Source organism: Echiichthys vipera, assembly GCF_963691815.1.
Source record: "Echiichthys vipera genome assembly, chromosome: 13".
Taxonomy (NCBI): Eukaryota; Metazoa; Chordata; class Actinopteri; order Perciformes; family Trachinidae; genus Echiichthys; species Echiichthys vipera.
In genome coordinates, this window is record NC_139838.1 from 2,228,928 (window position 1) to 2,254,600 (window position 25,673).

General features: G+C 43.9%; 1 protein-coding gene and 1 long non-coding RNA gene across 3 annotated transcripts in view; one reads left to right on the forward strand and one right to left on the reverse strand.

Moving 5' to 3' along the window:
- sacm1la (SAC1 like phosphatidylinositide phosphatase a) overlaps window positions 1-18,440 on the reverse strand; it is a 34,782-nt gene extending 16,342 nt beyond the window's left edge. For both annotated transcript variants that reach the window (XM_083925802.1, XM_083925803.1), the window contains exons 1-9: window positions 18,342-18,440; window positions 8,711-8,808; window positions 8,429-8,503; window positions 8,198-8,325; window positions 3,119-3,268; window positions 1,512-1,571; window positions 1,377-1,410; window positions 1,141-1,242; window positions 852-937 (exon numbers count right to left, since the gene is read on the reverse strand). In XM_083925802.1, coding sequence (XP_083781928.1) covers window positions 852-937; window positions 1,141-1,242; window positions 1,377-1,410; window positions 1,512-1,571; window positions 3,119-3,268; window positions 8,198-8,325; window positions 8,429-8,503; window positions 8,711-8,808; window positions 18,342-18,370 — 762 coding nt within the window. In that variant the 5' untranslated portion in view covers window positions 18,371-18,440. The remainder of the gene's footprint in view (window positions 1-851; window positions 938-1,140; window positions 1,243-1,376; window positions 1,411-1,511; window positions 1,572-3,118; window positions 3,269-8,197; window positions 8,326-8,428; window positions 8,504-8,710; window positions 8,809-18,341) is intronic.
- Window positions 18,441-19,388: 948 nt separating this feature from the next.
- On the forward strand, window positions 19,389-22,319 carry LOC310955981. The gene is made up of 6 exons (XR_014593459.1): window positions 19,389-19,699; window positions 20,313-20,435; window positions 20,629-20,653; window positions 21,324-21,416; window positions 21,723-21,771; window positions 21,904-22,319. It is a non-coding gene; the product is annotated as an uncharacterized lncRNA (long non-coding RNA).
- Window positions 22,320-25,673: the final 3,354 nt, after the last annotated feature.

The window sequence follows — 25,673 nt, forward strand, 5'->3', positions numbered from 1 at the left end:
CAGGCAGAGCGGCACAGCTCAGATGCATGTAGGGGAAGCACTGTGGGGTCTAACCCACGCCTGCTCTAACTCTGATAAAACAGAAAGTTTCCACGAGATAAAAAAAACTCCAGACCATAAACTAACATTACGATTTGAACATTGATCTTGAACAGAAGTTGGAGCTCTGCAAAATCCATTCTCAGGGAAAGAGAAATCGTACAATCTTGAAATAATTTCCCAGGACAACACAATATCTTCTTTCTTTTTCTATGACTGCAAAATTGGCCAACTGTTTTCCAGGACCTTTGGGTGAACTCCAGGTCCTGAAGCCGTAGACGGACCCGACTGCCGTGTAGCTTCTCTCCATCTGCTGGCACACACCGGAACATCCAGATGTTGATGTACAGGTTGTCTTGGACCACATAAAAGATCCTTCTGACCACCATCTTGTCTTTGGCTGGCTCCTTCTGGATCAGCTGGGACCAGTGGAGCAAGTTTTGGTTCTGGCTGGAGGAGGAGGTGCGGCTGCAGGTGGAAGGCGTTGATTTTGATTTTGAAGCCTGATCTGGGTCTGTCCACAGTGGGCTGGTCACTGCTGGATTCCTTGCTAGAGTCTGAGCTGAAGGAGTTTCTGGTCAAATGTTTCGGTGTTGAACTAAGAGCCAGTGTTCTCACTGATGGTCTTGTTGGTCATACAGTGGCATCAGTATTAACTTGAGGCTGTTTCATAACTACTTAAAACTCCTTGTAATAACTTTAAATACTTTATCGACTGAACAAAAGGTTGCACAGAAAGATGTTGAAAGACAAGGTACAAATGAGACACAGTTCAAATAGTCTGCAAAAGAAAGAAAGCCCCTCATACTTGCCTGTATAAATGAAGCCTTTGCTCCCTCATATAAAACTATCTGCTCAGTCTCCACAAAGTTTGCAGCATGGCCTTCAGAGTCGATGCCTGTGGAGACAGCGGGACAGAAAACATCCCTGAGCAATCCATGTCAAGTGTGAGGCAGACAACATGACCTTCTGTTGGAACTGTACATGCATGCTGTGTATGAAAGTGTGTTGGCTATCAGCTACTTTGCTCTCCACAAGTCAATATGCAACTCCGCCATGTTTGGTGCAGTTCAACAAATACATTGCTTCAGGGGTTTTGACCTCGAACGTAGTATCTGACTCCAGCCCGGAAGCAGCTTCTCCTGGATATGAGGATCCACTCAAAGATCTTTCCGTTTATTCGACATGGCTTCATGACGATGACTGGACCAGGAGTGTCAAGGATAAATGTCGCTCAGGAATTGATCTTATCTTATTTTCTCTTATCTACAGTGTGTCGAAGAAAAGATGGCCCATGCTCCATTAGAAAATATTACACATTCAGTAAAAAAGGATACATCCATGGACAACAGGAAGTGCGAACTTGTGAAGCTATGGGGAAATAGTGAAAGTTATTCTAATGAAAATCAAAAAAGTACAGAAACATTCAGTGAAAAACAAATGGGCCACGTGTCAACAGTCATATGTGTTACCTCTGGCTGTGCAGCCAGTTCTCTCAGGAGGTTCCCGTTCCACACAAACCTCTGATCTGCCTGAAAACCACGACATCAACACACGATCATTTTCATAATCATCACTAGCTTATGATTAAGTAACTACAATTAAAACATAGCTTCTTATATATGAATTATTTATAGATCTAATTATGTGAATATTGTGAATGTTTATTTACGCAAGTTAATGTATCATCACATATTTGTTTTCAAAAAACAAACGTCCATATACAGAAAACTCCTTTACAACCCATTGTCAACAAATCCAAAGAACAGACCAAAACCACTAATGTGCCAGTTTCTCAATACTTTCTGACTTCTCTAGTCTGGCTCTCAGCCCAAACCCATTGGTTTCTACTGAACACGCAAAACTTGAAAATCCACTCACACATTCACTCAGTATGTGAGTATCTTTATGTATTAGCTTCACCTGGCTAAAACTAACACAGTCTACTACAGCAGTCCTTTATGAATGTTCACTTGTTCATTCAACTGTGCGCTGATTTGGTCATTTTGGAGGATGCCGTCGGTTATGCTGTTGAACTGTATTGCATTACACAGAGATCTGTTTCTGTTATTTTAACACCCGTCAGTAGAACCAAATACAAGTTAACAGCACCACAAAGTGTTGCCTCCAAAATGATTATACAGTTAAATTGATGTCTCTGTTTCAACAAAAACCAAACATTAGAACCTGCATTAAGAGAGGATTTATTGCAGAACTGTTGTATTAGACTGCCTTAATTTTAGCTCAGTGTAGCTAATACACTTGGCTCTAACAGCTCAGGCATTGCCTCATTTCTCAAACAGAATACATTTGTTGGGGACTATTTTCAGCAGCAGATTAATCCACATTTGGTGAGTATTTGTGGCAGCAGAATGGTGTATTTTGGATTAAGTTAAAATAAACTACAGGTACATGTCAAAAGTGCAACAGTGTGCGGTGGCTTGTTGGAGCAGTCGCCCCATGTGGAGAGGCTGAGGGTCCTTCGACTCCGGCCTACGGCCCTTTGCTGCATGTCTCCCCTCCTCTCCTGTCTTTCCTGTATAATAAGGGGCTTGAAAAACTGCCAAAAAAATCTTAAAAAAAAAAAAAAAGTGGAAGGATGTGGCTAATTATTGTGTATTAACAGCTAAGAAGAGATATTAGTTCAATTAATTGTTGGTCTGGGTCTGTATATGGGATTTGCTCACAGCAAAGAAAGAAACAAAAATACTTTGTCACTTTATCCCTGACTCATGACTTACTGCTGTTTATATACAGCCTTAAACTTTTTTTATTGGGTTTTGCAAAATTTGTATCCAAATAAAATACTATCGCCTTTTCTAATATTCTATCAAGGAGCAAAGGCATTTGTATAAAGGAATTGTTGATATGTCTTGTTCTACCAGAGTGTGCACAAGGACACACATACATGCCACAAACACAGATGTGATACAGATGACTGAACACAACCATAAACCCTCTTTCGTTTCAGGATCTATTCTGGCACTTCTGACCAAAAACACTCCTGTTTAACACTATTTATGACTTATGGACAATAATAAAGTGGGGATTCTGTAAAGTATTTTATTGGGCGTCTCACCCTCTCCAGGAGACTCATCTCTTGGAAGTCGGGGCTGGTGTTGGCCAGCCTCTGCAGAGTGTGTGTCAGGTCGTAGTCAGTGCAGAAGTAGAAGCCGTCCGTAGTCAGCACATTGTTGATCATGGACAGGAAAGTCTTATTCTCCTGAGACTAGAGGAGGAAAGAAAACAGACTTTTAATTTTCAGTGAAACTCATGACGATGCACTTCAAATGCAGGGAAGTGGATACTCATGTGTTATACTGGGGATGTATATGTAAGGGAGGCACCAACTATACTTTTCCTCTCCTGATACCACAACCCTATTTACCATCTGCCAATAAGGAGGACCAATCTGATACCAGCTCTCTCTTCCGTATACCGCACTGCATGAACCATCTTTGCAAGGTAACAGAAAGCCTAGGGTTACTGTGAAAATGTACACCCTCACGCAGACCAGGTGTACACACAACTGAAGCTGCGAAGAATATTATAATGAGGAGTCTGAATATAAGTTGAGAGATGGGACATATTGTTTTTAGGTTGTTTGCTGATTTCCCTGATTCCCTGACTGTGTTTTGATTTTCTTCAGGCTACACAGCACTGTAATATGTCAATCATACAAAATAAACTTAAAAAACTGCACTTTCTTTGCCACATTTCATTGACAGGTCTAATAAGTAGCTGAGCTGGGCACAACTTTCGATATGCAAAGGGAGTTTAAGGCATTTCTAACTGTGCACATTTGCCCAGCTCCACAATGATTGAGTTTTATAAAACAGAATCAAAATGGACATCATCTTCAAAAAATGTTGGTATTTCGCCACCCAGTTACTCAGTGACATCCAAATTATTAGGGCAAGCTCTGCTTTGCTGCAGTCCAACCAAAAGGCCTAACAATTTCAATGGTAATCTGTCATCATCATCACTGTAAACTGAACTAAATGTGCTGTGCTAGAGTGGACACCTTTACAGGCATAGCAACAGTAACAACAAGGGGCTTAGCGCACATTTCCACCATTCCATTCAGTCTTTTCAAGAGGAAACCAATAGGGCTGACTTTCATGTGTTCTGAGCTTTGTGCATCTCTGCTGGGCTAATAGGATCTGTCTGCTAAGCCAGTTAACACTTACACCTCTACCTTTCCACTGTTAACTCACTCATCTACTTTCTTTCATTCCTCTCACTATATCAGCTCTTTGCCCTCCTGTTTTACCAGTGATTATACTGACAGACTTGTTTGTACTTGCTGATCTAATCCACTACATACAACAGTCCATTGTTTCTACACTGAATACAGTGTTTCACCATGAGTCACATTGTTTTCAGCCAAGGCTGCGCTTTCAATTAGTATACTAATAATAGAAGCCTCTCCGGGAACCATCACCTTATCGTGGTGGAGAGGTTTGTCTGTCCCTGTGAACCTAAGGGCTGTGTTGTCTGGAGCCTAGTGCTCCTGGTAGGGTCTCCCATGGCAGAGTGGTCTAAGGCGAGGGGCCGGACTAAGAATGGTTCACAAAGACTCAATGGAAAAACAAGGAAGAGGAGGAGAGACCCTGCCCGGAGGAAGCCCGGGGCCCCCATCTGGAGCCAGCCAAGACGGAGGGCTCGCCGGAGAGTGCCTGGTGGCCGGATCAGCCTGAAAAAGTGACGTGGCACCACCCTCCTCTCCATCTCCACCACTCGCAGGAGGAACCACTTGGGTCGGGTACGCTGCTGCACGGGTGGCAGTGAAGGTGAGGGGCCTCGACGGACCAGACACGGGCAGCAGAAGCTGGCTCTGGGGACGTGGAATGTCACCTCTCTGTCGGGGAAGGAGCCGGAACTTGTGCGGGAGGTGGAGCGCTACCAGTCAGATATGGTGGGGCTTACCTCCACACATAGTCTAGGTTCTGGAACGGTACTTCTGGATAGGAGTTGGACCCTAGTCTTCTCTGGAGTTGCCCATGATGTGAGGCGCCGGGCGGGTGTGGGGATACTCACAAACCCCCGGCTGAGCACCGCTGTGTTGGAGTTCACCCCGGTGGACGAGAGGGTCGTCTCCTTACGCCTGCAGGTGGTAGGGGGGAAAACTCTGCCTGCTGTTTGTGCATATGAACCAAATAGCAGTTCAGAGTATTCGGCCTTCTTGGATACCCTGAATAGAGTCCTGCATGAGGCTCCAGTAGGGGACTCCATAGTTCTGCTGGGAGACTTCAGCGCCAACGTGGGCAATGATGGAGACACCTGGAGAGGTGTGATTGGGAGGAACGGCCCCCCTGATCTAAATCCGAGCGGTCGTCAGTTATTAGACTTCTGCTAATCACGGATTGTCTATAACTAACACCATGTTCGAACATAAGGATGCTCATAAGTGTACGTGGTGGCAGAGCACCCTAGGCCAAAGGTTGATAAACGATTTTGTGATCGTATCATCTGATCTGAGGCCGTATGTTTTGGACACTCGAGTGAAGAGAGGGGCAGAGCTGTCAACTGATCACCATCTGGTGATGAGTTGGGTCAGAGGATGGGGGAAGATTCTGGACAGACCAGGTAAGCCCAAACGAGTAGTGCAGGTGAACTGGGAACGTCTGGAGGAGGCCCCTGTCCGAGAGATCTTCAACTCACACCTCCGACGGAGCTTTTCTGACATCCCTGTGAAGGTTGGGGGCATTGAACCGGAGTGGGCAATGTTCAAAGCTTCCATTGCTGAAGCTACAGCGGTGAGCTGTGGCCTCAAGGTCTTAGGTGCCTCAAGGGGCGGTAACCCTTGAACACCGTGGTGGACACTGGTGGTCAGGGAAGCTGTCCGACTGAAGAAGGAGGCCTTCCGGGATATGTTATCCCAGAACACTCCGGAGGCAGTTGCAAGGTACCGACAGGCCAGAAGGCTGCAACCTCTGCTGTGTCAGAGGCAAAGCAGCGGGTGTGGGAGGAGTTCGGAGAAGCCATGGAGAAGGACTTTCGGGCGGCACCAAGGTGGAAAACCATTCGACATCTCAGGAGGGGGAAACGGGGAACCGTCCAAGCTGTTTACAGTAAGGACGGGACGCTGGTGACCTCAGCCGATGAGGTAATCAGGCGGTGGAAGGAGCACTTTGAGGAACTCCTTAATCCGACTAACACGCCCTCTTTTGTAGAGGCAGAGCTGGAGGCTGATGGGGAATCATTGTCAGTATCTCTGGCGGAAGTCACTGAGGTAGTCAAAAAACTCCACAGTGGCAAAGCCCCAGGGATTGATGAGATTCTTCCAGAAATGCTGAAAGCTTTGGGTTTGGAGAGGCTGTCTTGGTTGACACATCTCTTCAACATTGCGTGGAAGTCTGGGACAGTGCCAAGGGAGTGGCAGACTGGGGTGGTGGTTCCTCTGTTTAAAAAGGGGGACCAGAGGTAGTGTGCCAATTACAGGTGTATCACACTACTCAGCCTCCCTGGTAAAGTCTACTCCAAGGTGCTGGAAAGGAGGCTTCGTCCTATAGTCGAACCTCAGATTGAAGGGGAACAATGCGGATTCCGTCCTGGACGTGGAACAATGGACCAGCTCTCCCAAGGATCCTGGAGGGGGCCTGGGAGTATGCTCATCCAGTCTACATGTGTTTTGTGGAACTGGAGTAGGCATATGACTGGGTCCCTCGGGAGATACTGTGGGAGGTGCTGCGGGAGTATGGGGTGAGGGGGTCACTTCTGTGGGCCATCCAATCTCTGTACACCCAAAGCGAGAGCTGTGTCCGGATCCTCAGCAGTAAGTCAGATTCGTTCCCGGTGGGGGTTGGCCTCCGCCAGGGGTGCGCTTTGTCACCTATCCTGTTCGTTATTAAGGCGTAGTCCTGGTGGGGAGGGGTTGCAGTTCGGTGGGCTGAGGATCTCGTCTGTGCTTTTTGCAGATGATGTGGTCCTGATGGCATCGCCGGTCAGTGACCTTCAGCCCTCACTGGATCGGTTCGCAGGCAAGTGTGAAACGGCTGGGATGAGGATCAGCACCTCTAAATCTGAGGCCATGGCTCTTAGCAGGAAACCGGTGGATTGCTTACTCCAGGAAGGGAATGAGTCCTTACCCCAAGTGAAGGAGGTCAAGTACCTCGGGATCATAATACGAGTGAGGGGACGATGGAGCGTGAGTTTGGCCGGAGAATCGGAGCAGCAGGGGCGGTGTTGCAGTTGCTCTACTGCACCGTTGTGACGAAAAGAGAGCTGAGCCGGAAGGCAAAGCTCGCGACCTAACGGTCATGGTTTTAACATTACACAACTTTTCCAGTCTTTTGTTGCCATCGTCACAACTTTTTGGAAACATGTTGCTGGCATCAAATACAAAATAGTACTATCATTTTCAAAAAAAACAATGACATTTCTCAGTTTCAACATTTGATATGATGCCTTGGTCTTATATACAATTAAATATGAGGTTTCCATGTTTTGCAAATAATCACATTCTGTTTACATTTTACACAGAGGGACAACTTTTTTGGAAACAGGGCTGTACCTGGGCTTTGTTGTATTGGCTTCTGCACCCACAATAGGAGCACTGAAGTGAAGTAAGCCAGCTGGTCCCTCTGCCTCAATCACCGGCAGACTACAGTTACCTAGCTAGCTTGTCCATTTCTGGGGCTGGCTAGTTAACTGACTGTCCACTCTCCTCTTAGTAAAGTAGTCAGAGAGTAGAAGTGATTATTTGACCCAGCGCTGCCTCTGGCCACCAGCCCACTGTTCAGCTCATTTTCTGTAACCAGTGTTTCATGAACATATGTATGATGGAATTAACAGCTTAGCTAGCTAACTAGTGAATGGCAGGCTAGTTAGATAATGCTAGCTTACTAATTCTGCCATGCTTTCATTTATGAGTTGTCACTCATCTGGTGATAGCTACTCATTTAGCAGCTGGCTAGTTAGTTAGCGGTTTAAAATCACAGTTGCTGGTGCTGTATTGGCTCATGGGTTTGACCAATCATCGATAAAAGTTCCTCTTGTGTTGGGAGAGTACCTACTCTGAAGTAGGAGCTACAAAAGTAGCTATCTACTGTTCTTAGTTCTTGCAGTGCAGACATTGTAAAAAAGGGGGTTCTTAGAACTATGAAAAAGAAAACACCTCGTCTAGTGCAGATTTCAAGTGAATAGTCTTGCTGACCTGGATCTCTGAGAGATGCAGCACTGTCTTCTTATAAGAGATCACATCAAAATCCACAGCCTTCCACACCGCGTGGCCCAGGAGACTGCCCACATTCCTCTTCCTGGTGATGACAATCAGGTACATCCCTGTGTGGTGAAAGTGGTGAGTCACAGCTGTTTTACTGTGCAGGCGTAAAGACATGCTCAACAAAGCAATGACAACCCAATGCTGAATCGCCATGGTACCTACCTGCTACCAGGCGAACGGTTCCCATGATGCCACAAATAGGTCTGGTGACTGCTGAGGGAGGCACATCATTTTTACCTGTGAAAGCACCACAGTTGGTAACAAGTTAGATGCTTTATAAAACAACTCTGGTAAACTAAAGTGTGTGTGTGTGTGTGTGTGTGTGTGTGTGTGTGTGTGTGTGTGTGTGTGTGTGTGTGTGTGTGTGTGTGTGTGTGTGTGAACCATGGCTTAAACCACGGAGTGTCAGTGATGGACAGTCATTACACTGCCATAGATCTCTACCTGTGAGAGTCATCTCATTTGAGACCCTGTCAATTGCCAGCACAGCATCAGCCCCCTCATCGCAGGCCTCAATGAAGAACTTCTCTGGGGTTGTGTGCCTGGGAGAGAACAAGGGAGAGTTTTTCATCCAATGATAAAATTACAGCTTGCAAATGTTAAATCAGCTTCACCAAGCAGCACATTGTGGCTTATGGACTCACCTGCTGAAAATATCTGTATATTTTAATATAATCTTTTAACAATATAAAAAAAAACGATTAAAAGTTAGCACCCAGCTTGAAGCGGTAATGCTAAAAAACACAAACCAAGCCAGAAACTAAGGTGTAATCATGGACTCAGACCTGGACTTCAACAGCCACATTAAAACAACTACATAGTCAGTCAACCATCGAGGAAAGAATATATAGAGGATTAAAAGATTTATGTGTGAGCAGGACTTCATTTATCTTCAGCAGGCTCGACTAATGTAACAGTGTCTTTACAGGCCACCCTAAAAAGAACATCAGACAGCTACGGGTAATTCAGAACGCTGCTGCTCCAGTCCTCACCATAGATAGTATAAAAAATGGATAAAGTCTCTACGTCAGGGCTATTCAATTGGTGGCCCCCAGGCCGGATCCGGTCCGCAAGGGAATATGTCCTGGCCCTTTGAGTAGAAGCCTGTGTGAAAAAGTAATTCATGACCCCTTTGTTTTCTCGTATCCATCTCAGCGCTACCATGTCAGCGCGTCAAATCCCGGCGCGCTGGGAGACACAGAAAACCGTCAGTTCACCAGAGAACGGACAAAGAAGTTTTTGTTTCTGTCTCTGTGAAGCCTGTGTTTACTCTGCAGCCATATCTGAGTGTAAAGAGAATAAGTTGATAAGGCATTTATTTTCAGAAAAATAATGCTACTCTGCATTTGTGTTACGTTCATTTTTGTCAGTCCAGTTTTTGATGAATAAACTAATGTTTCATATGTACTTGTAAGCCTGGTAAAGTAACTAGTAACTGAAGTAATCAGATAAATGCAGTGGAGTAAAAAGTAGAATATTTCCACTGATTGGTAGAGGAGTAGAAGAATAAAGTAGCATGTCAATAAAATACTCAAGTAAAGGAGAAGCGCCTCAAACTTGTACTTTAGTCCAATAATTGAGTGAAAACCTCTGGTTAACAGGTTTGTTCATTTAAGGATTGTTTTTTGACACGCTTGTTGAACTTTGAGGCCTATGACTAATATTTACATTGATAAAATAAAGACATTATATGTACTCCTATGTCGCTGTAGTGTTTTACAATATCTATTAATGTGATGCTCATATTTTTCCAGCCCCTCATTTCGGCTCATTTTCGTCAACTGGCCCCAATTCCAAATGAATTGAATAGCCCTGCTCTACGTCAATGGAAGTTATTTCAAGTCGAGCCATTCGTACTCGCCTATGGGAGTCGCCATCTTGTCAGATTTCAACTCCCATGCCAAGTGGTCTGAGTTGAGTACCATGCTTAGCCAGTCTCAGTATGATTCCAGCTTGGGACCTTCTTTCATATTATCCTTTCAGGGGCCATCCAGACAAAGCCAGTTTCACTGAAACCGCAAACATTTTTATCGTTTTGGTTAATTGCCCATTCTGAAGCAGCGTTATGAGAGCCTGAAACCAGAGGTCCCAGAGTGGATAAAAAAAGTCTTGCCGCCTTTGCGTTGACATGCGCTTCCAGGTGTTATGTTAAACGATGATGTCATTGCCCCAGCTCTCAACCCAACCTCAAACCCCGGGACCTCTCATTTATACACATGCTTTGTCTGGTTTTCTCCGTATTTGGTGTATTTCTGTGGCAGACTTACAGCGCCACATACAGGCCTGGCATGTGTACCACAGTGTTTTGAGCCGTTTTCAATGCTTTCGATTCTTGAGACGATGTTGTGTGGATGGAAAACGATAAGGAAAAAAAAAGATTGTTTATGATCATGTGGATGTACTCTTACTCTCTCACTACATTTTCTGTCTTTCTCTACTATCAGACTGTTGAAGTCACCTGAAGGAAATAGTTAATTACGAAACGTAAAGTCCCCCTCCACTCAAAATGTTTTTCTTCTGTTTCTGTGCTCTAAAATGTCTAACATTGAGTATAGAGACTTGTATCTGTTCAAAGTTGTAGAACTATTGATGTGTTTTCACATTCCTCTTCGAAGGAGATGTGCACTTCTGAGCTCTGAGATTGAAACATATTCCGGGCAGTTTTAGTTGGTTCATCACTAGTCAATAATAGCTGTCGAATATGTGAAACCCTGTTCAACGGGGAACAACTTTGACACAACACGATCAAAAAACCTGAAACCTCCAGCTCAGTACAGAGAGAAAACACACTAGTGATGGGAAGTCCAGCTCTTTTCAAAAATCCGGTTCTTTTGGCTCCCAAATGACTCTTGTCGTTCTGTCCCTGGCCAAAACCGTTTTTTCAGCTAAAGCCTAGTATGTTTAGGCAGTGTGAGTTCACCCGTTCCGCGCATAACAGCCGACAGCGGGCCGCCCACGGCCCGCTTGAAAGAGGTGGGCTTTAGCGGAGCCATTTGCACATGTACAAGCACGAGCGTGCGCACGTGTACGAGCACGAGCACGAGCACGAGCACGAGCACGAGCACGAGCCCTACGGCGGTAGCAGTATGTGCGCCTGTTCGGACATAGAAAATAGAAGGACGGACCATGCGCGGACATTTAACAACAACAACAATGGCGGTGAAAGGTTCACGGTGGTGTGATGCGGAGGTGGAGTGTTAACTGCAGATTTGGTCGGATGAAAATATTCAAAAACAGTCGACAAGACGCACAAAAACTCAGAGGTCTGTGGAAAGATTTGTAAACAAAGCCACACACACGCGATCAATGCGTGTGACGTGTTACGGCGTGATGTCGTATGGACAGCAAGAAGCATTGGCCGAGGCCCAGCAGTGTGAGTACAAACGGGGCTGTGGGACAGTGTGAGTGCGCCCTTAGTATCACTCAGAGCCTGCTATTTAGCCTAATTTAGAAATTATGAATGGTTTGTATGTCGGTAAGCTATTTATTATTCAGTGTTTTTTTTTTTATAAAAGCCTTACTATTATGCTTTTTTTTTTTTTTTTAATTAACAACTGAACACACAATCACAGCAAACAAATAAATAAAGCCAAAGTCTTAAATGATGACACTTTATGCCCATCAAAATAAAGAGCTGCCTCTTCCTGCAAAATAATCGGCTCTTACAGTCGGCTCACTCTTGAACGACACATATCACTAAAACACACTGCCATCATAGCTATAAAGCTTACAAATAACACAAACTAAGGCTAATGCTAACTAAACTTACCATTCGGATTCGTCTGCTAGTCCACCATTTCAATGACAACAGACTCCTCATCCTAGTGTGGTTCTGATTGATGCTGGGTTCAGGACACTGAAACTATAATATAGTGCAGATCGCTAACATACAAGGGTGAGCAGCAGAGGGCGGGCGAGGCCAGATGCAATATCTCTCAATGTGCTCCATCAGTTTTTTTTACTTTCTATGTAGGAAATCCATGTTAAACAAAATATTTCTCATTGCAGAGAAGTTTTTTAAAATACTTTAAAGACTTGTCTGGAGTGGGACTTTAAAGCAAGGTACATGTTTCCTTTAAAGCCACATTCAACATGTTAAATGGACCAGAGATTATAGCAACAGCTTGAGTAACGCACAGCTTTAAATCCCTGCAGCAGAAGAATGTGACCAGTATGCTGTAATAACAGAACCACACAAACACCCTATTGTTGCCCTCCCATTTGGGATTGGTTATTCTTAAATTCCAAGAAGCCACTGGTTTTCATTCAGAACAGCATGAATCCAACTTGCATGGCAGTATATTATGAAACTAAATGATCTAATATATAAATTGGTACCAACCATGTCAAACTAGCTTGTCAGGAGGGGGGCTTAATAATGCCCCAAAGTTTAACTTTGTTAAAACAAACTGTGAGAGAGTGAAGACAACACACAAAACAAGTTCACAACAACTATTGTAATGTCCACAGTGCCATGAATATGTAATACTAAACTTTTATCCTGTCGGTCCCAAGGTAGCCCTGCCCTAAAGCATCCTCTGCTTTGTCTATGTGACTCTACCTAGGACCAGAATTTACTAAATAAACATCATGCTGTTGTATTTTGAAGACTTGAAACTAGAGATTGAGACTAGGGCTAAAACAATTACTCGAGTTACAAAAGTTCATCCAGACAAAATCTCTGCCTCGTGGATTCCTTTGATTCCTATCTTGTGCGTTATGTGGCCTGTTCAACGCAGGGTTCATTATTCCGCAGGGATCATTATTCCACACGGACGTTTTTTGCGGATGCACACCACTACATCCTAACCTGACTCTCGCCAGATGACTTTGGTTTCCTTGCTTCCGTCTTGACTCCGCCTAGCTCCACTCAACCACCTGGGATCGCCCCACTGCAGAGGGATTTCAGGGTCCGCAAAAAAGGGTCAGGCCAATCAGGACCGCCGGGCAGCGTTTTATGGATGTGACGTAGCAGAGAAACGACTGTTCTGCTTCAGACAACAATAGCGGCTTGCATCGAGGACGCAGACGTCAACATGGATGCTGCTGTTTCATCCGTGTTTCCCAATCTAGAGAATCTTTCTTCTTTAAAGAACACCAGAGAACGGCTCTCTTGTTGGTGGAAACCATGTCGGCTGTTCTGTTTGGCTTTTCCCTGCGTCACTCTCATCAGCGTCACGGGTTGGTTTCCATGTGAGTGGTTGAAGCAGCACGTCAATAAAGATGACAGACAAGTGGTTTGTCCAATCATATGCAAGGATTTTTGATAAGACCCAGCCTCCTGAAATCACTTCCCAGTCGGGCGATACCAGATGGATGAGGGAAGCAAGGAGGAACCAAATTTATATGGAGAGAGTCATGTTAGCTACAGCGCTAAAAAGGCAGAGAATAAGTTTGGGATCATTTCACTCTTAAAAAGAAGCCAAAAGGGGGAATGTGTCCACTGTGAAGTAGAACTGTTCTACCACAACAGCACGACATGGATGATTCAGCGTCTGAGCTGAAAGCTGCCCGTTGTTAACGCCACTTCACTGAGCGCAGCTGTTCCACTTTAAGGAGGGCGGTTGCCGCAGTTACTGAGAAACAGGAAGAGAATGCCTAACGTTAGCTGTCCTGGTGAACGCCTCTGTTTATTTTTTTATGAATGTTAAACATAACGTTACCTACCTGATCAGTCTTTATAGTTTTGTTTGAGTAATGCGTCAGTGGAGTTTTGTTCGTTGCTTGTTGTTACAGTAAACAGGAAGAGAGAGGCTCGCTCTTCCTGATAATATCCATCTCTAATTAATTTATTAATGAATCTATTTATCTTTGAAACCTGTTTGAGTAAACGCGTGTGTCAGGTAGAATTTAAGGCACCACTTTGAATTGTTTAAATAGCAAACTTCTTTTTCATGGTTAATCACGAGTGTATTGCCTTCAACACACACACACGCGCACGCACGTTCATCCGATTACTTGATTAATCGATGGAATAATTGGTAGAATACTCGATCACAAAAAGATTCGATAGCCGCAGCCCTAATTGAGACCATAAACTCATTAGGAAAATGTTTACTGAATAAATAATGTGAGAATTAGGCTCATTTTCTCATTGACTTTACACTGACTTCTTTTTGGAGACAATGGAGTCTCCCGATGCTGGACATTAGAAAGAATGGAGCTTTAAGGTACTTCACCATTAGTCGTGTTTCCATTTAGGTCAAATGTGCCCACCAACTTCCTTTACAAAAAAGGCAACAAGTTCGACTCCTACCTGCGGCCCTTTGCTGCATGTCTCCCCATCTCTCTCTCTCACTCTATTTCCTGTCTGTCTTATACAGTAAAGGCTTGAAAAAACTGCCAAAACAATAGTCCCCAGAGGGATTTACCAGACTCCGGAGGGGATGTAGGACCCATCACCCTGAATGGGTTTCGATCATTATCACATACGTAATGCACCAGAACGTAGTGGTGGGAATCTCTAGGTACCTCATGATTATTATTCAGAGGGCTGTGATGCGATGATGAAACGATTATCGATGTATCTTGGGGCATCTTTTTTCTTCCATACAGAATTATAGTGAGAAAAAGTACTATTTTAGAAAAGTGATCAATGATGAATTTAATTCCAAAATCTTTTATTTATAAAACCAATGTAAGAGATGTTGCAAGTCAATTGAAAGGTTACATTTGCCAGCATATATCCCTGCATTGCACAGAACTTACAAAAAAGTAAAGTCCGCCTGTAGCAACATACTTGTAGTAAATAAAAACAGCTATCCTACCCACTTTCTATACTGATTCCATGACTTTGGTTTTGGTAACATGGTGAAGTTAGTTTTAAGTGGGATTGATCAAACCCATAGACTGTATAAAAAATGGATGTAGCCTCTCTGCCGTGGCCCGTTCACTCAACTTGATCCAATCATATTTGTCTCCGGGAGCCGCCATGTTGTCAGACTTTGACTCCTCCTCATTTCCTCTGACCAAAAAAGGGCATTCATGGGGGGAGGGAGATACGGCCGCTAACATTTACTGAATTAGCCACATTAGCTCACATTAGCTCAACCGCCCGGGAGCTAGGCTAACAGAACAAGTTTCTAAAAAAAACGGGAGTGGAAGGCGAGTGCAGGCACTCCCATGTCTCTAGCAGAGATTAAACCGGCTCCGGGAGTGAAGTGCAGGCAGCATATATGATCTCTGATTTTAAATGGTGTTCAACACAGTTCCATGCTCATAGGCTGTAAAACACCGACCCTCATGGCCTGAATCCTCCCGCTGCTCCAGATAAGCATCTAGTGTATGTGTCATAGATAGCAGGCTGTACTGCAAGTCATGATGCAAGTGCGGCTATTTTAGTAGCATAACAGAGCTAACGTTAACACAGTGTGCTCCTAAACCATCTGTTTGTAAAGTTGATCAAAGAGGAAACTATATTGTCACTTATAGTAACACCACCACACTAATGACCACAGTCCAGGTTTAGATGATGGAGATAGCATGCTAATGATGCTAGTCCTGACATCTAGCCTCCGAGGAGAAGTGAGGGCCAGAGACTAGCTGTCACTCAAAAGACCACGCCCCTAATTATTCATAAACGTTAACCTCCAATAAGATAAAAACTAGCCTGGTCCAATAATATTCACCCTGTCCCTGTTGTTATGGAGATATGACCTAAACATACAGACTAGAATGTGTTTTTGAAAATAGGCTTAAATAGGTTTAATGATGCTGTAAACACAGCCTGTTTAACATGGGGGTCAATGAGAAACTGCTGTATTAAGAAAACTGCTCCTACTGGACACTCAGAGAACTGCCGTTTTTGGCACTTCAGTATTGGATCAACCAGGAAGTCTCTGTGTGATGGGGGCTTGGGTAAACCTCGGTAAAGTTGTGGCTGGTCTGGAGTGAATAACCGCCAAATAGCCAACTTAAAACTAACTTCAACCCAGGGGTTTACGTCTTGTTATAGTGTGAGCAGATCGCTGTGTCAGTAAAAAATCTTTGAGACCAGATGTAGTAGGACAGACGCAAAACTGACAAGTTAGTTACTCGATCCCCCTTTTCCGAGTTGGGTGGAAGTGCTTCCATACACTAACTTTTAATGCAGAGGATACCGGTTGTATTTCTCTCTCAGCCAATATGTGTCATGTGTTTCTGTTGTGTGCAAGGCCACAGACTGTCCGGCACTGCACCTCCGCATTTCAGAGTTCTGCGTTTTGCTCAGAATCGAGTTTTTCCCCAACCCCTACCAGAAAGGCGGTCTAGCACTCTGAGAAAAACAGATTTCAGTTTGAATAATCTGGTTGACATTCAGACAGTTTTATAAGCCTTCATCGATCTGACCATTTTTTAAATGTATGTCATTCAAGAAAGACGATGAAACAAAGAGTATGTTATAATTTTGACATTTAAGGTGGCAGCAAAGGGCCGCAGGTCGGAATCTATCCCGGGCCGCTGCGGCACTCATTTGACCAAGCGTGTGCAAAAGATGCGCATGTCAATCGGTAATGAAAAAAATATTCACTTCTTTTTTTTGGCAGTTTTCAAGCTTTTTATTATATAGGACAGACAGGAAATGGGTGAGGTCCAGGTGAGGTCAGAGTCGAACCCGCGGCCGCTGCCTCGTGGACCTTCAGCCTCTTTACATGGAGCGACTGCTCTTACCCCTGTGCCACTGGTTGCCCCACCTTCACTTTTAAAACCCAGAAGCTACATCCATTATATTATACAGACTATGCTTTGAGCACATACCCGTTACTTGAAGTCTGACAAGATGGATTTTCATGTGATGTGTCATTCTTTGATTCTCCCTAGATCTTGTGACTTTGCAAAAGGTAATGACTATGGGTGTCAAACTAGAGAATAAAAGAAACTTCTGTGGCAAACCTTCTCTGTATGTACAACGATAGCAATCATGTCCACTCCAGGTTTGTAGTATACTGCTGTTATATGTGTGTGTGTGTGTGTGTGTGTGTGTGTGTGTGTGTGTGTGTATGCATGTATGTATGCATATGTGTATGTGAGGGTGTGCCCAGCCAGAATATAATGCAATACAATACAAAAGAGTGTTATGATCCCTGAAAGGAGCTGCAGTAAACAGTAATATAGCAGTTAACCAATATGTTCTGAGCAAAGAAGGAAATCCCTCTTCCTTTGTGTGTGTTGGAGTCGGACTTTCTCTGGTCTCTGTTTGATAGCTGCTCCAGACCCAGAGAATGTTAGTACATGTGACCGGAAAAACAGCGGTATTTCACGTATTGTTGAAGTGTCCATGAGAGCCGTGTGGAGATAACCCAGCCCACATCGCCGCGCCTTTAATTGTCAGTTCAAACGTCCATCGGAACCTGCTAGAGTCGTCAGGTGACACTCAGACGGTATTTGGTAGGAAGACTGGTAGGACCGGGTGGCTCGCACTGTGCATGCGGTGATGTGTTTGAACAAGGGTGTGTCTAGTAAAGTAATGAGCTCTGTCAACTTGTATATGAGTTATAGATGGCAATAACCAATGTTTCATTTCACCAAATGTCAGTGTTCGGTTCACAGACAGAGGCTTTTACAGGGAAAAGCAACTTAACATAACGTTACGTTTAAAATAAATGTGTGTCATAAGAACACTGTCACGTCGCCACCCCTGAATGGAACCGACAAAACACCCTGAAGCCATTCTAATTGACGACCAAGCGACCAACCCATAACGTATCGTTAACAACCAGCGTCTGCTGCTAGCTAGGTCCACTAACTTTGTACCGCACTGTTCGCACTCAGCAAAGCCCCTCACCGGGGCGTTTGGTGATTAAATCACGGAACATTTATCAGCCATACACCTTCTGCTGAGGTATATATGATCCAAGACAACTGTGTTCATAATGAATGAGTATGGTGTGAACTTAACTGTCCCTGTTCTAACATTACAGCCGTGCCTGTCAGCGAACTTCAGCAGCGGTGTCATTTAACCGAACACTAACGCTGCTTCTGAACTCCCGCTCCGGCGTCACCTCCGCCATTAGCTTCGCCTCTTGCTTGTCTTATATCTGACTTGGAAAAAAGAATAGGCATTTTCAAAAGGAGTAACTACATCATATGTACTTACAAATTGTATCTCTCGTAGGCGGTCGCCATCTTCGCTCCGTCTACCTGACCTCAGTGACGACAGCCGAGAGAGTCTGCGTGTTGCCAGATCCAGGCTTCATAACCCATAGAGGGCGCAATGTTCTGAAATGCCGTTCACCATTCCACAGCACGCGAACCTGGCACCCATGAAAGGCGTCGTGGTGGTACTTGTAGTCTTGTAGTTCAATCACTGCACCTAAAGGAGGCACCGTTTTCATGTGTGAAAACAGCAGAGTTGAGGTTGAATGTGTGTCATGTATGTCCTCCGTTGCCCACTTTTGGTGCTCAAAAGAATAGTTTTTTAAATAAGCATTGTTTAAAGGTTACACCTGTTAAAGTGTTTTTTATTTTTATATCTGGAGGGTGGCATGAATTAATAAAAACTGGGATATGCATGCATTATACTTCTGCCTGTGCCTTTTCAGTCATGACTTAACTCTGAATGACTTTGTTTGTACTGTCCAGTAGGCCTACTGTATAAACTACTAGGCATGCCTTGTAATTCCTTTATTGTATATGATAACTGAATTCCAACTATTATATTATGATATACAAAAAATAAACCACACATGTCCTACTTACGCAGCGTTACTATTGACTTCGTATATCGGGTAGGCTAATCATAGAAGCTAATACTCAAAGATAACTTTGTTTGTAGTTTGTGTATTTGGCCCTTTCGTTCTAGAACTATGAAAACGACCTCAAAATTTCTAAATACATTTGCTTAAATGAACATCATGCAGTGAACACGTTGTTCACTTGCTCATTTCTTCAAATTAACCATAAAGTTTCCTAAAAGAAAAAAAACATGTCCATATTAATTATATGTGAATTGTCATTATGTATTACAAACGTGACGTTATTGTACTTTCTCTTTCTTGAAATATACGTTTAATTCGTGGTATTTGTATAAATAGTTGCATTATCGACAGGCATTATCCAGGACACCCAAAGCACGCGGGTGCTGTGAAGGACCAGCGTATATAAGCCGTGTCCGGGCAGTTGCTCAGCCTCTTCCTGACAGCGCTCTAAGCAATAGCCAGTGACCAGACGCCATTTGGGGGTTTCACGCCATAAAACGGTTATATCTTAAAAAAAAAAAAAAAAAAAAAAAGGGGTGAATGTGAAGCTTTTTTAGTGTCAGTAGACTTCTGTACCAGTCCCTGCAAAATGGGCCTGTCGGCAGCGCCTGCACTGGCTCTTCATACGGAGCACGTGGTGCCACGAGAAGACTCTGTAATGGAGAAGAGCGGGACCTGACCCAGAGCTCCGTTAACACCCAAGGGGCTATTCGTTGAATTTACCACGCCGAAGACTACAAGGACCTCCTAGAGAAGGGTGAGTAAAGTGCATGTGTGTAACAATGAATAAGTAATGTATGTTACTTATCAGGATACAGTAATGTAACATGAATCCGAATTAAAGGAATTGCGGCCTATAGGATATAGTAAATGACACATCTACTTAAAAAAACACTTATTTATTAATCCCTAAACTAGTGAAAACATGTGCTACTTGAACTAGCGTCCTTTTTAAGACTTGTGTTTGCAAAGGGTTTCAGTGCCAGGGTTTTAGAAATGGAGACATGAATACAAATGTTTTCCTTAAATGGGGCTTTTGTCATTTAATTTTACAAAACTATTCTACACGATGGCCTTCCAGTGGCTTTTTTTTGCATGTGAAATGTGTTTTGTAAAACTTAAAACTCCTGGGATTGTGTCTCCCCTTAAAAGAGATAATGAGACTTCTGTCTCTATGATAACCACAGATGTGTGCTCTTTATACAAAAGTACAAGCCACAGAAATGGTGGTTAGTTTTCATGCATTTGTTAACTGGTGCAGAACATTTACTCTGAAAATGTTTTCATGAGAAGGGAACCAGCCTACATTGAATTCTAATATCTGCATTCTAAAGCCTGACTAAGAGAATTGGCCCCCTCCGCTGTTTCAGGATCACACTGACTAAACATGGCTGCTGCTCCACCCTCAGGCCCTCACAGCACTGAAGGAATGCTGTCACCCCCTGGCTGACTGCTGTACTACAGCACTTGGTAGTCCTACCTTCACTGACACAGTAAGTAGCAGGGTGGAATGCCACAAATGATGCTATGAAAACCAATATGCTACTGTGATGATTCACTAGACTAGAGTCTCTGAATATACCATGAAGCTCTTTCACAGTGCACTGAGCATGCATGTTACTGGTTCTTAAACCCATCTGCAATTGTTAAAACTGGTTCTAATACACTCTTCTCTCTCCTCACTAGCTGGACCAGATGGAGACTGCTATAGGTAAGTGATGGGGATCTAGAATTATGTTCTGTTCTCTTTATTTCCATGTGGAATGATGATTCATAGACTAGAGTCTCTGATAAAAGCTTGAAGATGTTTCACAGTGCACTGACCACATAACCACACCAGGGGTATGGTAGGTTTTAAGCCCTTTACTGTTCATCATGTACTTCTGGAAGCGTTTCAGAGTATGCGGCAGGTTTTATTTTTCAATTCCACATCATGAGAACTTTCAGACACCAGAAAAATGTTTAGTTAATCATTAAAACATGTCTGCTTTTAATAAAGTGGTATTCACGGTGTAGTGACGGGGACTGCAGTGTAGTTTTCATAGTAATTCAAAGGTTTGGATCACCAAAATTACAAAACCAACTCTTCTAACTTTCTCATAGTATGTTTTGGAAAAGTTAGACTTCATCTACTGGGGTGGTTAAAGAAGTAAATGTTTTCTGCTGCCATCTCAGTATAATGGAGCTTTTTGTAGGATCCAAAGCCTGTTTTAAGAAACAGAGCCAGTTGTAATAAGTCTCTTTGAAAACTATCTGGTAAAACCTCAAAGCTTGTCGTGATTGCAGTAAAGGGGCTAAAACCTCCACACAACTGTGGGTCCTTGAACTTGTCCTTCTTTACCATGTGGTGGTGGTGTTAATGATGTGAATTTTCCTTGTAGCCTATCTACATACTGGAGTTGGTATGACCGTTCCACAGCTGTAAGCACCTTCTCTGGAAGTTGGCCCCCACAAGGATGGATCCATTTTTCAGGGTAAGCTGGGTGACCATGAGTTTGTCTGAACAGGACTTCACTATGGGATCAAAGTATCAGGGACTACTGGGCTATTGCATGCAATATTAAAGTTGCATAAATTATGAACTTTCTAATGCTTGATTAATAGACCGGACAAATGGTGCTTGGTCTTTGTCTGAGTTCGGTCAATGATGATTCAGTTTTTGGTTCAACTGATCTTAACTGAAGTCTACTCGCAGCGCACTGAGACCTGACTGTTGGCGCTTCTGTTGTATATTTGTGGTAGCCAAATGCTGGTGATCACTGATATTTCTCTCCTGTCAGGGATGACTGGCAGCCCGAGCTGGAGGACATTCAGGCACAAATGGACCAGGTTGGTATTGATGCACAGTATTAAGGGGTTTGCAGAGTTTCCTTACAGTCTATAGTAGACTTGTTCTTTAGGTTGACTGTTGCTGAAGTCCAGTGCTGAGAATTAAACCTATGTTTTAATGTCACTTCACAGGTGCTGCAACTTCTGAGGGTACTTCTCCGAGCCTCAAAGATGGTCAATATCAAGCCCCCCAACGGTTCTGCCTGCTGCTGTCAATATGCTAGACAAAAGTGTTATTGATTTGCAGTACTGTACACAAATGCATTACTTAATTTATAGTAGCCATCTATCAACTTGCACTATTGTCAGAGTTGGCGCTTGCTTGCATGACTTGTTTTCACATAGTCGGGTGCCTGAAATGGTCATTGCCAGTGAATACTTGTATAATTGTAGTGTGCAAAAGCTAAAGAACCTATCAGGACATGAAGCATTAACTGTCTGGATGCATTCCCATAAATCAGGCTGTTAAGAGTTGTTTCCAGTGTTTGTATGTTGCTTTTCCCTTCAACTGTTTATGGCATCAAATAAATTTCAAATCATTGACATGAGCTGGAGGCTTTCTTTTTTCATCAAATGCATGTTTATTATGAATGACCAAGCTAAATTCGGCGTTAGGCCTTTTAGAATGCGCTATACCTTGAGGTGAAAAGTTAATTAACTTAAGTACTATAAAATGTATTTGTTACTGTGCACTTATGCAGTGAGAAGAATTGTAGATATATTTCTGTAGCTAAATTACAACCCCGTTAGCCCATGAATCATCCAATGTACATGCGGGGTAACGTAAAGCAGGACTGATGTGTAATCGCCTTTGACCAATACGTTTTAAGTAACTGATGGAGTGGAGAGTCCATACACACGTGCAACAATCTTAACGGCTACATTTTATCAAGTCCATGTGCAGTAACGACTTACCTGTCCTTTAAAACAAGGAAACACACTTCCATAAGGTTGTGTGTTTGAGAGTCAAAACTATAAATGGCATTTTCCCACGTGGCCTGCAGCAATGTGACCACTTGATTACATGCCATTGTCGGGTTTGAGACCGCACCCTCTGCACCCGTGTCCCTTTATACCGTGGCTGTGAGTTAAAGGGACGCTCTTTTAGCCAGGGCCGCATCCTTGTGTGGAAAGCTCAAATCCTATGTACGTGAGTGAACTTAGACTATGGTTTTATTTTGAAGGCTTAAACCGAACCGGTAGTCCGTGTCCTTTGTTCTGTAATTAGCTAACGTTGGACTTTTCGGGCGGACCTTCTCCGACACCGTGGCTTTTGCTGGTTAGCAGCACCGTTAATGGTACCTGTCATCGGAAAGAGGACTTGATCCAAATGCAAAAGATAGACACGTTTGTGTTTACAGCAGAAGTTACGGATCTCTGTCTGTGTCGACTTCTTTGCTAACCGCAGGGCTAGCTTACGGTCTGCCAGACGAGCTCGAGCTAACGTCGCTGAAGGTGAGCAAGTATCTATTCTAATAGTAGCTGCCATACTTTGGAGACCCCGAAACTCCGAAATATTTACTTAAAATGCGTTGGTAAACGTTGAACCAGCTGGCATTAGTTAACCAGTGTCACAGCAGGTGGACGTTAGCTCTGAAAAGTACCGTTGTCACCTGTGTAACGTTCACATTCCTTTAGCTAACTGGTGTTGACGTGGACTGTGAAGGAAGTTTGAGCTCCTGTTTAAACCAACTGTAAACGTATTTTCCTTTATTTGCAGGTATGAATGTTTCGGCAGACTGAGGACTTAAACACACTTGTCGAGCTTCCAGGCGTTCTGGGACACTAAACCGAGTCACCTGAAACCAGTCGGTGCTAACCTGCTTTTTGAGCATATTTGAAAGTTATTAGTTATTGAAAGCAAGGTTGCCATGTAAAATCAAAGACATGTAGTCGATAAGCTCGACTTCTATGTGCTGTAACTCTATTAAGAGCATTATAAGTAATGTTTCTGTTGAACTGCTCAAACACACCCACAGGTGTGTCTATGGCGTGAGGACGTCACTTTCCCTGGGCCCCAATCCTTGTGAACAAGTATTCCAACTTCATAAGTGACCTGGCAGTGCATGCAAGCTTTTCCAGTCAGCTCACATAGCTCCCCGGGCAGCGTCAGTGAGAGGAGCTGACAAGTGTGTCTACCACTGAAAGTCAACTGCCAACCAGGTGCGTGAGAAAGCATGACAGCCGTGGTGGGCAGAGCATGGGGGTGGGTGCGCGCGTGGGGCAGCAGTGCTGTGTCAGAGAATACCACAGCCGAGGGCCAGAAACCCGGCCTCAGGGGGTGGACCTCTTGGATCTGGGGCGGGTGGAGACGTCAAAGTGACCAAAGTAGTCCAGTTGAGGAGTACTGGGAGGCTCAGGAGAAGCTCCAGCCAGTGGAAACTGAAGTCCTCTGCACAGAGAAACAGGAGACAGGTGCAAATTCCAGATGGTGGAATAAATATCTCTCTACTTCTTACCTTTCCTGGTCAAAAAAGACCGAACCAAGCGGGCTGAGACGAAGGAAACGTAATGGTCAGAACGGAGGTGTGGGGGATTGTGATCTTGATGGGGACTTTTCCGACTATGGAACACCTCCTCCGTCTCCCACACCGCCTTCCTCTCAGCTGACCTCTCCTTTTCGACTTTTTGCGCACAGCTTGAAGGTGGAAATCCTTCCGGAGCATTACGACATCTGTTTCAACTTCCTCCGCCACTTGTTTGATCTGTTTGTCGTTGGCTTCCTGTGGACTGTGTCCCCCCCTGCTAAGCTGATCCTGGAGGTGTTGGGGGTCCAGGGACCTCTGAGGCTGTGGTTCCATGGCATGGCCATGTTTTTTGTCTCCACAGTTGGAATGGCAGGATTACTCTGGCTGATCCAGGAGTATCTCCCTCAGTTTGCTCTGATCTATGGCATCATCCAGGCTTTGGTGATCTCTGTCAGTGTTCGACAGAGTGTAATCTTTGGTGTAGAGGAACAAAAAGAAGAAAATGACGAAGAGGGCAAAGAAACTGAAGGAATGAAAGACAGCAGGGAACACAAAGAAAAGCTTGTGTCTGTCAAGGACAAGGTGAAGACAAATTAAATTTAAGGTAAGCTCCTTCATTCGTCTGTTACATTTAACCACCTGGTAAAAAAAAAATCTCATGTACTCCGAAAGATTTCTATCTATTTAATTGTCTTAAGTTCCTCTCTATCACACAGTGAGTTAAAACAATAGTGATTGATCATGTGACCCATTAATGAAAGCACTTGTTGCCTCTTTGCTGAGTATTCACATCTGTGTGTCTGTGGAGACATTCCCTCTAAATGTAAATAAGTCTTCATGTTAGTGACGCTGCTGACAGTAGTTGGTCTGTAGGCCCAGATCAACAACAACAGTTATGCTGCGTTCACTCGTAATAGGAAATCGCAAACCTTATATTCTGGTGTGTGTGTGTGTGTGTGTGTGTGTGTGTGTGTGTGTGTGTGTGTGTGTGTGTGTGTGTGTGTGTGTGTGTGTGTGTGTGTGTGTGTGTGTGTGTGTGTGTGTGTGTGTGTGTGTGTGTGTGTGTGTGTGTGTGTGTGTGTGTGTGTGTGTGTGTGTGTGTGTGTGTGTGTGTGTGTGTGTGTGTGTGTGTGTGTGTGTGTGTGTGTGTGTGTTCATTCATTTAAGAAACAAACAAACATGCAAAAATCATGTGAACTCAAGTTCTTTTATGAATTAATTTGATTGCCCACGCTCATGGGGCTCTGTGATTCTGTCAGCATTCATGCCGAACTGATCATTATACTCTTTCGACAGACGTGAAAGCTCTGGTTTTCCCATGAAAATTCTCTGCAGTTGATGCCAGAGCAGATTTTAATCAGCTTGCCTTGTTGACATGTTCATATGCACTGACTGTCACTTTAAATACAGAATTGCCATGGGAGCTACTTGGTG